We start from the raw sequence: 16,467 nt of genomic DNA on the forward strand, positions 1-16,467 counted from the left end.
CGTGACTTCCTCTAGAGAGAAACTAATCTGTAACTGTGAGATGAAACATTCTTTTGTCGGGAGGGGGGCTTATTACAGCAACAGGAAGCAAAGTGAATACACCCCTTATGTTACTGGGAAGGCCTGCAAAGGAACCTAGGGGATGACATGTTTTGGCCATGGACTGATGGCTGTGCCACTGTGGTTGACATTAAATCAGGCAGTCTTTAGAGATGTGGATGTCGTTGCTGTAGGCCTGGAGGCCCGTCCCCTTGCCTCCTTTCCCCTGGTTATCAGGCTGGGGGAACCGTGGGCCTTGCTGATGTGAGGACCGCTCTGTCTCACTGTGCTCTGGTCTTCTAGTCTCAGAGCTAGAACTCTAAACCCCCATCCCCTTGACTCCACAGGGTGGAAATCTCCTCACAGCGTGTGGGAAGGGTTGCAAATGTGCGCCTGTCTTCTGTGCTGGGGAGGGGGTGGCTGCTATGTCTCTACTTCCAGTCACCCACCTTCCTCTGCCCCTTTCCCTCTCTGTGAGAATGTTACAGAGACCGATGTTATACCTTTCTTTTATTGATATGAAATTTATCTAAAAATAAACCATTTTAAGTACACAAGTTACTGACAGTCAGTACCTTCACAACGTGTGCCTCTAGTCTAGTTCCAAACCACCTTTATTTCTCCGAGGACAGTCATGCCACTAGCAGTCACTCCCTGTGGCATCCCCCAGGGTCTGGCTGGCACCAGTGGTGTTCTGTCTCTACAATTAACTGATTCTGGGTATTTATAGGAAATCTATACATGGGGTCATTTGTATGTGACAGTGTGGGCTCTTTCACTAAACACATTCACAGAATAGCTTATGTCAATATTTCATTCTTTTCTGTGGATGGATAATCGTCCAAAAATCCACTGAGCCATTTCTCCACCTCGGACGGATGTTTGAGCTATTTCCACTGTTTGGCCGTTATAGGTGATGCTCTGATGAACAGCTGTCCACATGTACTTGCTGAAGAACCTGTTTTAAATCCTTGGCACATATACCTAGTAAAATTGAAGGGTCATGGATAGTTTTCTGTTTAAGTTTCAGGAAAACTGACAAATTATACTGACTTTTAAAATAGCATCTTTACTTTGGGACTTTGCTGTGTAACAAAGATAAGGAAGCTGGGTAGAAAAGTCCTGGTCTAGACCGCAGGATGCCGAAATTCTTTTCCTAGCTTTTAACTAACCAGCTGGGTGATTCTAAGCAAGTCTCTTGCCCTTCTTTGCTACTAATTCTTTATCTAAAAAGTGAGGGAGTTGTTTAAAATTAAGTAGCTTGTATAAAATAAAATAACAGTTGAGCTTTTTTTCTTTCAACATTTGGTTGTGTGTGGGGGATGGGTTCCTGAGAACAAAGAAGGGATTTATCAGGAACAGAATGTGGTTATCTTGATGTCATTTATCTACTCTGCTGTTAAACTGTGAATTTCAAACATCCCCAACAGCTGGGCTTTTCCCTGCCAACGTGTTTCTGATTAATGAATAATTTCTGGCTTCCTAGTTCCATCAAGATTCCCAGGATGAACACCTGTCCCTTTTCCATCACTCTACCACTTGGCAGGTCCTGAGCCAAACAGTGGTCAGTGAGCCCAAACCATGCCCTTCTACCCCTCCCCAGAAAGAAGGAAAGAAGGATACTTAGGGAGCCGTTGCAGTCACTCTAGCCTGGTACCCTGGTGTGATCCAAACCAAGGAGGTGGCCATGGGAAGGAAGGCAGGTAGATGGAGGCCAGATATACACACACACCACACGCACGCACGCATGCCCACACTCATGCATACACACACACTCAAGTGCACACACACTCATGCACACTCACACACTCAAGTGCACACACACTCATGCACACTCACACACTCACGTGCGCACACACACACTCACACACATGGGGGGAGAGACTAGTTTTGGGGTCAGCTGCTGAAATATGAGCCAGATCCCTCATTCTGGCATAGGGAGGTAGTGACTGGTGATGCTTTCTACTACAGGACTCCAGAACAATGGCCTCACCTCTGAGGAGCTCTTGCCTGGGCTCTGTCCTCTACCTACTTGGATGGATGGGTGCGTGGGTGTAGTTGACTGTAGCTCCAGCCAAATAAAGCAGGAGTAGAGATGATGTAAATGTTTGCTGAGACAAGCTGAAGGGATTCTGGCGTCTCCATCTGCGGCCTTCCCCCTTGACGAGGCCCCATAGTGCTGGCAGGCTGGAGTAGTCGGAGCTCCAGGCAGTCTCAGAGTGCTGAGCTTGAGTCCCAGCCCATCCCGTCTCCTTGGACATGCTCCTGCCTCCCCATAGAGTTGAAGATCATCAGAGAGATCTTACTCTTGGGTCCTTACCCATTCTGCTCCAGGCACACTTAGCACACTCCCGCTCAGTGGCCGAAAGGCCCCTTGAGGTCTTTGAGACTCTTGGGGAGAGTTAGGGCCAAGTTCAGGGAAACTTTGAGCTGGTACATCTATCTGTTCGGGACCTCCAGGCCAGTGTGTGTTCTAACGATTCCTCTATGAAGGTACCTTTATTCCATACTGGGTCTTAATCACTGGTGGATTTGTTCTCTGGAGATGCCACCTGCAGCATCCGAGACATCTGGGACAAGCAGCAATGTCCAGAAAGGTTTTTGATTGGCGACAGGGCTGGCTGGGTCTACTGACATGGGGTAGGTAGAGACCAGGGGCACTTCCAAACCCTATAATCTATAGGACAGCCATGGATTGTCTGATTCCAAAGTTATAAACCGTGGTCCAGGAGATTCTCAAACTCTGTGGCCGGGAGACTCAAGTCTTTTGAGACCCTGGGGGGTGAGGAGTAGAGCAAAACGCGAGTTCAAGAGAAACTCACTTGCTGTTGTTTTCTTTTCTAGCTGAGAGCTGTCTGAAAAGCCCCCGTGGAGCGGCACAAGGCGTCGAGAGCCCGCGGGCTGGGCAGCTGGGAGCAAGGCCCGGTGCTGAGGATGGACAGGCAGCAGGCACTACCCTGGGTCCACACAGCCCTCATCCTCTTCCTCCTCAGCCCCGGAGGGGCCATTGAGATTCCAATGGATCGTGAGTTCTGTGCCCACTCTTTCATCTTACTCCTGAAACTGGAGGAGTTGGCGTTGGGGAGGGAGGTCAGGGAGATGAGAGGAAGAGGGGTAACAGTGGATTCCAGGCTTTGGACTGGGCTTTTCTCCCAAGACTTGATGTAGGCTCCTACTGGGAAACTGGAAACTAAGATGCAGGCCTCTTCTTAGGGCTGTGGATAAGCTGGGCTCTGTGTTGCCTGGAACCTGCTAAGTGGAACCGAGGGTGACACAGTTGGGAATTCAGAGAGCCGCCTGGAGTTCTCCTCGCTCCTCGTACTTATCCACCTGGCCTTACCCTTGACTTAACCCCTTCGAAAAGCAGTTTCCAGGATCAGGTGTGGTAGGGTGTCCTTACTAGTCTCTCTAACTAAATCCACCCAGAGCCAATGTGCAGGCTTGGTTGGAGTAATAAGGATGATGGTGGACAGCCTGGGAGAGGATTGGCTAGGGTGTTTTCTTTGTAAAAGACACAGCCAAGTAAGACATGAAGCCATAACGTGTTACCATGGGAGACCCAGGCACAGGTTCTTTCTATCCCAGGATTCCCTTGGAACTATCAAAATATGGGGCTCATTTCTGCTCATGGTGGCAGCGTCTGTCTGAACCTGACCTGCCACGCTGATGTCTGGTTCTCTCTCCGTCTCTGGTACTGTGTTCCCTGGTGGCTGTTGACTGGCTCCTTGTTTCCTGGCCCTGTGTGTAAGCATGCACCGTTTTGACACGTGTGCTGGATGTCCTCGCATCCTAGCACTAAGGTATAGGCATAGCCCCTCTGCCCCCTATTCTCGGGCTCAAGGAATTCATGGAGTCCATGTGATGCCAAGATAGACTTGGACTCTCTCCAGTTAACAGATGGATGAAGGAGACGGGAGGGGAAGATGGCCTCCAAGAAGGCCCCACAGAGCTCTAAAGCCAGACCTCCTCCAGTAACAGCTACCCCAGAGGAATTGATCCCAGAAGCAAGCTGGCCAAGACCACTCCTGCCCGAGGATCTATACGGGGAAGGAGGAAGAGAGGAGAGCTGTGAGACCAGCGTTCCCATGGTGACCGGCTGTGGCCGGCTCAAGGAGATTCTCATTAACAGCCAGGCAGACAGTCTTAATAGGCTTGATAAGGGCGTGTCCCTGGAGAGGAGGGCACGGAGGAAATCAGGTTATCGAGAACATGGTGAAGGCTCATTTCCCTTCTGCCACTTCTCACTCAGCTGCCGTTAGATACGCAGGTCTGGTGGGGGAGGGGCTCCTGCAGCGTGAACCTAGAAATAGATGGTTTGGGCTTCTATACTGAAAATACGGATTTCTAAGCTGTACTGGAGACGGGAATACAATAGGAAAACCATGTACTTGCCTGAGGCAGAAAGCTGAGGGCCCTAACTTCCTCACCAGTGATTCTCCATCCCAACATCCTGAAGGGGATTGGGGACCCATCCTTCTATGTTGTCTCTGCAGATCAAGCCGTTCCTTGCTTAGGGTCACAGCTGCCATGGTGATAAAGGCAGAATGGAATCTGGGTCTCTTGCCTGTGCTATGGAACGTTGGTCCTGCTTTCTTTTAGTCCGTGGACCTCACTGGAATTGCAGCTGCCCTAGGCCAGACAGAGACCTGAGAGCGGTGATGATCTCAGTATGTGCGGTTCTAACAGGAAGTCTGGATGTCGATGCCACCCTTAGCTGACGGGTTAGGGAGCAGGGAAGAGGCAGACCTGGCACCTGACAGCTGCACCTCTCTGAGAGGAGCCTCTACCACATGGGTGTAGTTGATTCTGGCTGTGTCAGGATGGACACCCCACAAAGCACTGTGCCTCCTGGTTGCTGTGGACCCATTTCAATGACTCGTCTACAGAAGCTGACCTCAGAACAAGGACATAACAAGGACATGGATTTCCTCAGCAGGTTCCTCCCCTGACTTAACCACAGCCCTGCCATCTGGGCTTAGGACCAGTCAGGTGTTCCTAACTTACCCCTTTGCTGGGAGGGTGGGACATGGGATATCAGAAGAGAGACCGTCCTGCCGGGTGCTTACTCACTTGTCCCTTCAGGGCATTCTCTGTGCCTCTAGGGCAGGGACACTGCTCCCACTCTGGCGCTTGGCACAGCAGCTTTCTGGAGCAGCACCCTGGATGGCTGCACAATCCCTTATTGACGCGCCCAGCCTCTGGCTCCAATTGCCTTGCCAGTGAAGTCACACGCCACCTCCCTCCCATTAGCCCAATGGAGAACAGAATGACCTTAAAAAAAAAAAAAGTAATGGGTCACCTCCTCAGTCAGAATGGCCTTGCCAAAAAGTGAGTCTCCTGGAAGCTTGCTTGCATTTTCTTCCATCCTCCTTCCACTCAAGAGGATTCAGCATCCCCTCCTCGGAGCCCACAGAAGAGGACAGCAGAACGGAGAGATGCTCCTTCCCACCCCCCATATGAGATGGCCTCAGTAACATGCCCGCCCCACATCCTCTATCATCCCAGGATAGAGTCCAGAGATCAACTAGCTCCCAGAGCCCAGGAAGAAAAGAGAGGCGTGAAGGTAGAGCCCTGGAGTGAGAACAGGCACCCACTTAACCCACAGAGATGGAGTAGGGGCCCATTTTCTCCCCCTTGGAAACCAAAACCATAAATTCATCCTCTATCCAACATCATCAGACAGAAAGTTCTGTGAAAGGAAGGAGGAACACGTGGTGGGGTGACAAAGAGGAGCACCATTGTCCTTGTCCTCAGATAGGTTGTCCCCACTACCTTCTCTCCATCATAGTTTGTCTTCTGGCTTGATTCTGTCCCTGCAATAAATCCCTTGGGAGCAGAGTGGTGACTGAGATGTCATTGTCCCACTAGGCAAATAGATGCTCAAAAGGTCCTTAGCCAGGCGGGGTCAGCAGCCAGCCCACTTTAAGGTGACTTGGGAATCTTCACTCACTGACGGATCCCCATTGTCCGCAATATCAAGGACAATGATGTCACTAAGGATGGATTTTGAAAGCTCTGCAACAACCTCTGGGGACACTAGTCATATTCTGTCTCCGAAGCCAGCGTCCACGCGACTGTAGCCGTGAGATCACCCACCCTTGAATTCAAGATACCATGGAAGGGGGTCAGAGTCTGGAAGCAGGGTGCATCAGGGCCAAGAGGCATCAGTGTGTCCTGAAATGAAGCCGGAGCCCAGCTGGTGGTCAAAAGTACTCAAGGGCCAGCCCTACCTGTCTGGAGACTGGCCCCTGCCTCCCTGGACTCCTGTCCCAGCCCCACTGGCTTTCAGTCTTGTCAGAATGATTGGTCTTAGCAGGAAGATCACATACAGAGGAACGTGCTGTGGCAGGGAACTCCACGGAGCCCGCATTCAGAGCCTCCTGCCTTTGCTCTCGGGCTTTTTGTTCCTTTGTTTCCAGCCCAGGCAGACCTGGACAAGTAAAAAGCAGAATATCTCTTGATTGCTCTGAAGGCCACACCACCTTGTTCACGGAACCTTTTGAAAAGCCATACCGTGGAGACTCTTTTGCTAACAGCCTGCATGCCCTGCTCATTCCTGCCACATACCATCCCTTCTTCATGTCCTTTTCTCTGCTTCCCCGACTCTCTTGGGCCTAGGTGAACCCTGGCTCCCTGAAGGCTGCCCTTTCTGAGCCTGCACCTCCTCCGAGTCTCTTCACTCTGGTGGGAAGACATCAAGTCTCCCTGACTCTGCTCCAAAGCCCCTACCTCCTGCTCTCCCCAACAACACTCACCCTGAAAAGGCAGCCCACAGTGCCCGTGCACGCCTGACTTCCGCTCCAGCATGACGTGACGATGTCATGTCGCTTCCTCATGATAGCCTAAGAGAAGACATTGAAGAGTCCTAGAGACATGTTTTGTCTTTTCTCCACATCTGTTTGAGCCAAGTCTTGCTTTCCATGTCTGAAACCTTACTACCCAAGGCACAGTTCGCAGGCCTCAGCCCCACGGAGGGATTTGTCGGAAATGAGGAACTTCGAAAGGGTAGGGTTCCGCAGTCGAGCACCAGCCCGGTTCCACTCCCAGCATTGAAAGAAAGTAACGGAGGAGAATCCAGGCTCTCAGCAGGCGCTCGGAGCCACAGCCTGCATCTTCTCCAGCTGCAGTGAGCAACCTGCTGGTTAGAGTGTGGGAATCAGGAGCACACCTGTACGTGGCCCGTGTGTGCAGTGTGTGCAGATGGGGCTGGTGAGGATGTGTGCCACCTACCTCTCTGTCTCCTTTGTGGAAGACACAAGAAGGAGCGGTGGGCTTGGCCACGTGCTGGGATACTGTCGCCCCAGGAACAGGACTTCCATAGAACATGGTTTTGTGTAAGAGACAAACAGTGTATGAGGGACCGGAGTGCTGGGTCCTCGGTGCTTCTATATGTTAGACCTTTGTCCCACAGAAGTGGTAAAGTCCACTCCTCTGCTCGCTCCCCAGACCTCCATGCTGACCCTGTGCACCAAGACTCCCTCCTCTCCCAATGGTGTCAGATGCGGGGCAGCATTTGAAGAGTCCCTTGTCATTTGGGGACATTTGGATTTCCCTGGTAACATCTCTGGTGGTTACTGGTCCTGCTACTGTGGAGTCTCCATCTTCCCAGTGATACACCTTTTCCATGAAGTATTTGTAGGTCTGTTCTCCAGCCTAGCCTGGCTCTTCTGTCAAACTCCGCATCTGGGAGAAATCCCCATGCCCGGCCGGTGCTGTTCCCGCGTCTCCTCACCCCAACCCTGTGTGCTAGGACAGGAGGATGGCCGACAGTTAGCTGGTCAATCGTGTGCATTAACAGTGTTCTCCTTCTCTCCCCCTCCCAATGCTAACCCACTGGAACTAACAGCAAGCATTCAGAATGAGCGTAAGTGCCTCGCATGCCTCCATGCCCTGGAGCCTCTGGGAGGTTGGAGGGAGGGCGGAGGGCCTGGCCTCTTCGTTGCCTGTGGGTGCTGCTCAAGCCTAGAGCCCTATAGTGAGTCCTCTGCCAATGGAAGATAATGTGCCCAGAGCAGGGAGGATGGGTAAGCGGGCAGAAGACGGTCTACAGATGGCAGCTGGGATTGCCACAGCTACTATGGTGACTGGCACTGCACCCCTGGGCAGAACACCAGCCTGCTGGTCTACAGGGAAGCCCTTGTGAAGCTCCAAGGGACTGAAGCCTCTTTTGGCTCTTGCCTCAGCAGTCTGGCCATCTGTTGAGACTCGTGGCTCAGAACCATCGCAGTCCTAAGTTCTGCAGTCATGGCTGGTTTCGTTCCTGTATCCACTCAGCACACATTCAATGGGGACTGTGGTACCCTGTGCAACGTACTGGGCACTGGGATGTGATCCTGGGTGATCAGAGGAAGCCCAGATCTTCTTAAAGGGTTCCTGTGCTCCACCTACGACATCCACCCCTATCCTGCATCTTTAGATAGGGTACTACTCATACCTGCTTGCTTGCCTGCTTGCCCAGGTGACTCCTGGTGCTCTTGACTTTAGCCACACCCTAAACCAAGTCCAGGGCAGGTCCCTGAAGTTCTGACCCTTGCTGCGTGTGTCCTGTTGCAGTGACCCAGCCCCCGACTATCACCAAGCAGTCGGTAAAGGACCACATCGTGGACCCCCGTGATAACATCCTGATTGAATGTGAAGCTAAAGGGAACCCCGCCCCCAGGTGAGTGCAGGGGGAGGGGCCTAGAAGTCACTGTTGAAATGACCCACTTCTTGGTCAGACGTAAAGCAAGCAAACTGAGAAGTTTGGCACAGGGCTTGAGAGATGGCTCGATGGTTACAAGTGAGTACTGCCCTTGCAGAGGACCTGAGCTCAGTTACAAGCCTCCTTGTCAGGATGTGCACAATCACCTGTCACTCCAACTTCAGGAGCATGAGCTGCACCTGACCTCTCAGCAATCACGTGCACACACCCCCACACATACCCACACTTCCACACACACACCCACACTTCCACACACACCCCACACACACACCCACACATACCCACATACATACTCTCACACATAACCCCCCACACACATACCCTGCACATACACATACCCACACTTCCACACACACACACCCCCCACACCCACACACACCACACACATACCCACACCTTCCACACACATACCCCTGCCCTTTCACACACACCCACACATACCCACACCCACACACACCCACACCTTCCACACACACCCACACATACCCACACACACCCTACACACATACCCCACACACCCCACAATACCCACATAAATACCTACACATACCCCGACACATACCCACACCCCCCAACAATACCCACACACATACCCCCGCCCATCCACATATACCCACACTCCCCACAAACATACCCCCCCACACAACTAGATGTTTTTTTCAGACTTTTGGTGTAATGTGCTTTGCTGTCCTGTGTGGCCATCCTCCAGCCACGTTTAGTTTATGGGAAGTCCCTCTTCCTAGCTAACTCAAGGCTTTCATTCTGAGCTTGTGTTTGTCTCAAGTGTGAACTCAGTAGACAGGAAGGAAAAACCTGTCCTATCCGGACTGTGACGTGCTGTTACATGGTCTTATTCATCCACCCCTCTTCCTCCGTGGCAGGGCCAGTGTTTTCCTCAGGAGAGGTGGTGATTTTAAATGCCTTTCCTACCAGTCTCCAGCTTGGTTGAACCAGGGTTTAGATCTACTCCTTGACCACCAAGGCCAGATCTGTTTCTGCTGAACGACATACCCTAGTCAAGTGAAGATGTTAAATAATATGTTCCATTTTCAAAGTGGCAGAGTGTGTCCAGCCTCGGGGGACCATGCGGGGCGGAGGTTTGCTCTGCCTCTGGGTTTGTGTGAGACAGTCAGACCAAGACTGATGAGCCCAGAACCAGCAGGAATTCCCTCATCCCGGTGGGAGTCACCCTGGAAGGCCAGTCAGGGCGCTAGTGAGCATGCTCTAAGATTGGTCTTTTCCACTTGGGACCTCTGTGGGGACAATGACTCTAAGCAGCCATTGCTGTGTTTGTACCACATCAGCACAGGGAGCCAAGAATGTGTGTGGCTGGCTGCAGCATCCTCCTAGAACAAGCTGAGGGACATGGTGGTGGTGATGGCACCTTTGCCATGCTAGACAAGTGCTCTACTCCTGAGCCCACACCCCCAGGTCCCGAGTCCGGGTACATTTTAGGCTCTTTGCAGATTTATTCCATTAGCCTGCCAGTTCTTTCAAAGCCGCCCTGCCGTGGTCCCCACGCTGCTGTTTCGTGGTCTTCACGAAGCACTTGTCATACGAGGAGCAGGCAGCCTCTGCCACCCATGTCTTCAGAGCAGATTATACTACTAAACGTGGCAGAGCAGAGGTGGCCCCGTGGCACGTGTGGGTTGGTCAACTAAGGAGTCTGCATTTCTAGGAGGAGACTAGGAATGTCACAAGGTCAGGAAAGTGGCTGACTCTGTTTTTGTTTTGTCTTGGTTTTTGAAGGCACCATTGTTTACCCCTGAGTTATGTTCTCGCAGACCAGAACCTGCTGGGGAAGCTGGACACATGATACCCGTCACCAGCTTTAGCTAGTGGCAGCAGTCACAGATGGACAGTCGCAGTAGACATGACCTAGGCCTTTGCATGCTCCCAAGCTTATCAGGTGGCTCTTTCCAGCCAGGGCTGGGTCCATTGGCACAGAGGTAGGGTGGTGGAGTAGAAACCTGCCACTGATTGGGCACTAGGAACTGACCCATTCCAGCCCCATACATATGGGTCGCCTGGCCCCTGTCGTCCGCAGCTTTCACTGGACTCGAAACAGCAGATTCTTCAACATCGCCAAGGACCCCCGGGTGTCCATGAGGAGGCGATCTGGGACCTTGGTGATTGACTTCCGCAGTGGCGGACGACCTGAGGAGTACGAAGGGGAGTATCAGTGCTTCGCCCGAAACAAATTTGGCACGGCGCTTAGCAACCGGATCCGCCTCCAGGTGTCCAGTGAGTGCCAGGAACAGGGCTGCTACTGGCTCCCTGGTGGGTGGGGGGCATGCAGGAGGCCCTGCCCTCCATGGGTCTCTCCCACTCCAGAAAGATTGCTTCCAGAAAGAAAGAAAACCTTTCAGACTAACCTGTACAACCTTACCAGCTCCTCTGTGCACCAGAGAAGGGGAGAGGGGAGGCCAGCTGGAGATGAGCGTCCACTGTCACAAAAAACACCTCCCTCCTTTCAGGATCCGACCTCCACATCCTCTCTCTTGTCTCCCCTTTTCTCCCACTTCCCCTTCTCTTGAGCCTGCCCAGTTCTGGCCATCAGCTTCACTTCCCCCTCCCGTTTCTCTTTAGAATCTCCTCTGTGGCCCAAGGAAAACCTAGACCCCGTCGTGGTTCAAGAGGGTGCCCCCTTGACGCTGCAGTGCAACCCCCCACCCGGCCTCCCATCTCCAGTCATCTTCTGGATGAGCAGCTGTGAGTGCGGAAGCCTGGTCTCACCGAGAGCCCAGCGCCAGGGGGTGCGGTGGGTGGGTTGAGTGGAAGATGTGATGGGCTCTAGAATCTTCATGGAGACAAATCCCTGTCTGTAAGGGGTTTCTAGGTAGGTTAATTGAAACAAACAAACAAGGCCACCCTAAATATGGGTGGTGAACATTTCGTGGGCTGGGATCCTAGATTAAATAAAAAGGAGATATCAAGCCAAGCAGTAGCCTGCATCTCTGCTCTCTAGTTGTGGATGCTGTGTGATCAACTGCTTCATGCTTCTGCCACCATGTCCTCCCCACCATGGTAGAGTACCCCTGAATCTTTAAGCCAAAACTAAAACACACTAAAAGCAACAGCAACAAAACCCTGCTTTAAGTTGCCTTAGTTAAGAGAGATGCCGCAGAAGTATGGAATCTAACACGAGGGTTCAGTGGGTGGGGAGACCAACTTGTTGTGAGAAGCAGATGTGAAGTGGCCACGTGGTGCAAAACAGCTGTGCACAGAGGCTGCTATTGCTGTGTGGTCACAAGCAAGTTGCTTCAGAGCTCTGAGCATCTAGCTGGGTGAAGGTGGCGCACGCCTTTGATCCCAGCACTCGGGAGGCAGAGGGAGGCTGATCTCTGTGAGTTTGAGGCCAGTCTGGTCTACAGAGTGAGTTCCAGGATAGCCAGGACTATCAAAAATGAAAGCAAACCAAAAAAATGAAAAAATTTTAAAAAAGAAACTCTGAGCTTCTGTTCACTCTTCTGAAAATAAAACAGAACTGTGTGCAGGGCAGGGGCAGGGATGTGAAGGGAAGGAGGGTTCGGAGCTGGACCACACACGCAGGATGTCTTTGGTAACTGCACTGATGAAGATGAAGAATAAGGAAGGAGGAGAAAGCAAATGTTTCCCAGAGGGTAACTGGTGGTAACAGTCTGGCTTCATCCTTGGTCCATCTGGCTTTACTCCAGTCCCCACACTTAAGTCAGGACGTGAGTTCCAGAGTGACGCTTTCCATAGGTGCTGAAGAGAGACAGAGTTTGGCATAGGAGACCAGGTAACAACACCCAGAGATTGTTCTGGATCAGTTGTGGACTGATGGTCACCTAGCTCTGGAAAGGCTTCGGTTTTTCCCCATTCTCAATTAAGATAATAGGGAAACACTAATAAAGAAGAGATGAACATTCCCTGCCCTCCGCCCTGGGCCTGCTCCTGCTCTCTAGCTCTCACCCCTGCCCAATTCCCTGGATTTCCCACCCCTTTCCCTTCGTGTCCACCTGGCTGCCTCTGCTCTCCCTCGTTCTGCCCCTCCCTCCCCTGTCCATCCATCCACCTATCTGTCTAGCCACTCATCCATTATCCTGTAAATCTGTCCGCCTACCTGCCTGCCATCCATCAATCCATCTACCCTTGACTGTCCAGCCTGTTCCCAGTGGGGCTGTGCAGGGAGGCAGTACTGGGAACCGTTTCACAGGAGACGATGGCTTTGTACACAGTCGCTATTGCTCCCTTCTTTCTTACCTTTGCAGGGAACGTTGCCTGGCTGTCGCTGGTGGGCACCTATAGCACCATATTTATCACTGAGTTAGGGCCATGCCCCCTCTCCAGCAGATCTCGTGGCCCTCTTTTTCCTGTCCTCACTATTACCTCCCCAGCCCAGAGCCCTGTGCGCTTTCCCCTGCTTTACAATCTCATTCACAGCAGGTCTCCTTCAGCCTTAAACACAGCATCAGGTAGCCTCGATTGCATGCTTTCTCCGGCTCCTCTCTCGCTTCAGGACAAGCCTGGACTCCTTGACATGGGGAGGCCTCCTTCATGACTCAGTCCTTCTCCAGCTCTTCCCCCTCATCCCTACGCGCCTCAGCTCCAGGCTAGGCCATGACATTTCAGCTTCGGACACACTCATCTAGCTTCTCGGGACCTTGCAGCATCTGTCTTCTGTGCCTGACACAGACATGCAGAACTTCAGGCTTCTGTCAGGACTCCCCAGAGGATGGGGTCCCTTCTGCCGCCCCGCCCGCCCTCCCCAGCGCCCTGTCCTCCCCACGCTTCCTCTTCCTTCTCCCCTGCTATACTGAGGGTTTGTCTTTCTTTCACAAACCCCCAGAACATGTGACCTGGCACGCAGTAGGCCTTCAGCAGATCTTTGAGGAAAGATTTGAAGGACAGAGCCCCTGTTGTGGGAACAGGAAGTAGATTAGCCTGGAGTATAGGGCACTCCTGACGGCTTGGAGAGCTGACCCTGTATATCAACACTAGGTCTCAAAAATATAGTGATGTCACATCCTCGGCCACCTGGGATGCCATTCATTCTCAATCCTGGACTTCACTATCTCTAAAACCAGAAGACCTCTTAAAATCGGCAGTGCACACCGTCAGTCGGCATACATCTGACAACTATAATTGAGAATCGCTATTTTTGTCAACAAAATAAAAGTCCGTACTATAATTGATGATTATGAATTTTGATTAAATGCAACAAGGCCAAGATCAGAAATACATAACACAGCTCTTATGTGCCCTGGCCCCAGCGGGGTACTGAGTATGAGGATGAAGGAGCACTGGCTGTTGCCCACACAGTGTTCCCTGTGTGTGCATTTGGCTCCTGACTTGAGGAGCAATCACAGGTGGCTTGTGTTCTCTCCCTCTGGCCTTGAGGTCAGTCAGGCTGTGGCATGAACTGAGATCAGAAAAGTGTGGCCACAGAGCCTGGGCAAAGGGAACATGGCCATCTGAGTTTAAATGTACCCCTTGGATGCATTCAGCACTTCCCTTTGCTATAAGGAGTGGACTCACCCTGCTGCAGGATTGGGAGGATCTGACTAAATGGTAGCAAGCTCCAGCCTGCATCTGGTCTCCTCATCAGAAGAGCTGATTATCACTGAGTGGGTCTGCTAACCTCCCGTCATCCCTCTGCTTCCCCACAGCCATGGAGCCCATCACTCAGGACAAGCGTGTCTCCCAGGGCCACAATGGGGACCTCTATTTCTCCAACGTCATGCTGCAGGACATGCAGACCGACTACAGCTGCAATGCACGTTTCCACTTCACCCACACCATCCAGCAGAAGAATCCGTTCACCCTCAAGGTCCTTACCAGTAAGTGTGGGCCCTGCTCAGGGCCTAAGCCCACACATTGTGCATACCCGCGGCTCACCCAGAATTCCTCTCTGGCTCATTGTGCCTGAGCCACTGCCGCTGCCTTATGCAGCATCTCTGGATGCGGAAGTCTTGAGTCAGACTTGGTCCTGTGCTAAACCAGTGCTTGCACTTCGGTTGGAATCAGAGTCACATACCAAGGTCCAGTCCTGTCTTACCTCGGCAGGCTTGGGCTGTCTGGGGCCCTCAGTTCTCATTCAAATACTCCTGGAGTTTGAGATGACCATCAAATCAGGATCCCTATGGTATAGTCAGCTTATTCCTTTTATTTCTAGTCATTGGTTGTGTGTTTCTAGAAAGCCAGTGCATAAGATGCCAGGGCCAGCGGACACACAGAACAAATTGTGTTTCGTTCTGTAATGTAATGGATATATTGTATCACAAACTGAAGATTTATGTTTTGCTTTGTAGGGGTTAGTTTTTATCCCCTGATTGTTTTGGGCTAATACTAAAGCAAATCAGCATTCCCTGACCCACTACAGTGGTGATGGCTCTCTCCAGGGGCATGCAAGCACAAGTCAGACAGAGCTTTCAGCTACAGCCCTCAGCTTCTTCAAGATGTCACCTGGGTTTGTTTACACCGTGGACATGTGACATGGCTGGAAGAGGACCTTCTAAAGAGTCTAATCTGTCTGACTCGTGTTGTGAATGTCATTGTCAGCGCTGTGCTGTGGATGGTGAGGAAAGGAAGGATGCCATGCCAGGAGGACCACAGGTCACGATGAGGCTGAGCCTTGACGTCCCAAGGCTACCTCCACGGACTGATGTGCCCTGCACAGTCCTCTGGGGAAAGCCTGGGTAGGCTTGTTATGCACCGACAGGGACCTCTATGGTCTATCCCTTTCCTCAGGGACGGAACGCCCGCCCATACAGAGAAGCTTCCTCTTGTTTGCTTCTCATGGTTTCTTCCTCCTTTTTTTTTCATTTTCTTCTTTTCATTTCCTTTCTCTGTTCCTTCTCCCTCTTCCTAGCTTTCTTTTCTTGCTAGTCTTTCCCTCTGAACACTCCGCTGATCACCTGCCTCCTGGTCTGTGATATGTCTTTGCCCATGGGTTTTGTCGCCCATGACAGAACAGACAGCCCACGGGATTGTTCAAACCCCAGCAAGGAGCCCTGCCAGCTGCTGCAGAGGCGCTGGCTTTCTGACTCCTGAACCAACCCCAGGAGACCCCTGGGACAGGAAATTGATTCACCTGCTGGGCTTCCCTAGGTGACTTCAGGTGGCTATCTGCCAGTTGGCTGAATGAAGGAGGATGGGGTGGCCTGCCCAGGTCCTCTGAGTACCCTCAGCCAGGACAGGGCTTGCAATGAGGAAGAACAGTGCTGTCAAGAGGACGACCCTGAACAGCCTTCACGTCCACCTGGAAAGGGTATCCTGGAGTCAGCCTGTCACTCCAGGGTCTGAGCCAGGCTTCATGCTGTTCTGGGCAGAGTCTGGGAGCAGGTTCAGGTTAAATGACACTCAGCAGTAGAACTTTCCAGAAGCAAGCTTTTCTCTAGAGGACGGAAGGGATGCTTGCTTCTGCCTCACCCTGAGTTGCCTGTCCCGTTGGAAGCTCTCTCCTCCCAATGACAAGAACCCCTCTTGGTGACCCGAACAGAGTCCTGCCAGCTCCCTGGAGTCCTCCCAAGAGCAACTTTGGCTGGAAACAAGTCCTGGGCATCTGAGCCAGCCTAGCATTGGGCATAGTTTCTTAAAATAGCACAGTTGGGCTCTGTTGACTTTCCTGTCTAGAAAGGGCACAGGCTTTCTCTGCTGTCTTCAGAACCAGGTCTGGATGGGAAGCCAAGCAGTCTGCCTGTATTCTGCCTTTGGGGACAAAATTGGTCTCCTTACACTGTTTTGTTAGTTGCATTCAACGA

General features: G+C 52.0%; 1 protein-coding gene across 21 annotated transcripts in view; it reads left to right on the forward strand.

The window, feature by feature from the left end:
• Nfasc (neurofascin) overlaps positions 1–16,467 on the forward strand; it is a 165,429-nt gene that overhangs the window by 84,417 nt on the left and 64,545 nt on the right. For 16 of the 21 annotated variants that reach the window (XR_009057131.1, XM_057769531.1, XM_057769539.1 and 13 more), the window contains 6 exons: positions 2,884–3,064; positions 7,886–7,903; positions 8,593–8,698; positions 10,788–10,984; positions 11,330–11,452; positions 14,374–14,544. Coding sequence is in view for 20 of the 21 variants with exons in the window: in XM_057769531.1 (XP_057625514.1) it covers positions 2,974–3,064; positions 7,886–7,903; positions 8,593–8,698; positions 10,788–10,984; positions 11,330–11,452; positions 14,374–14,544 (706 nt within the window). In the remaining variant the exon portion in view is untranslated. The remainder of the gene's footprint in view (positions 1–2,883; positions 3,065–7,885; positions 7,904–8,592; positions 8,699–10,787; positions 10,985–11,329; positions 11,453–14,373; positions 14,545–16,467) is intronic. The other 5 variants (XM_057769537.1, XM_057769549.1, XM_057769545.1 and 2 more) reach the window with 1 other exon arrangement.

Source organism: Chionomys nivalis, chromosome 5 (genome assembly GCF_950005125.1).
Source record: "Chionomys nivalis chromosome 5, mChiNiv1.1, whole genome shotgun sequence".
In the NCBI taxonomy this organism is placed as follows: Eukaryota; Metazoa; Chordata; class Mammalia; order Rodentia; family Cricetidae; genus Chionomys; species Chionomys nivalis.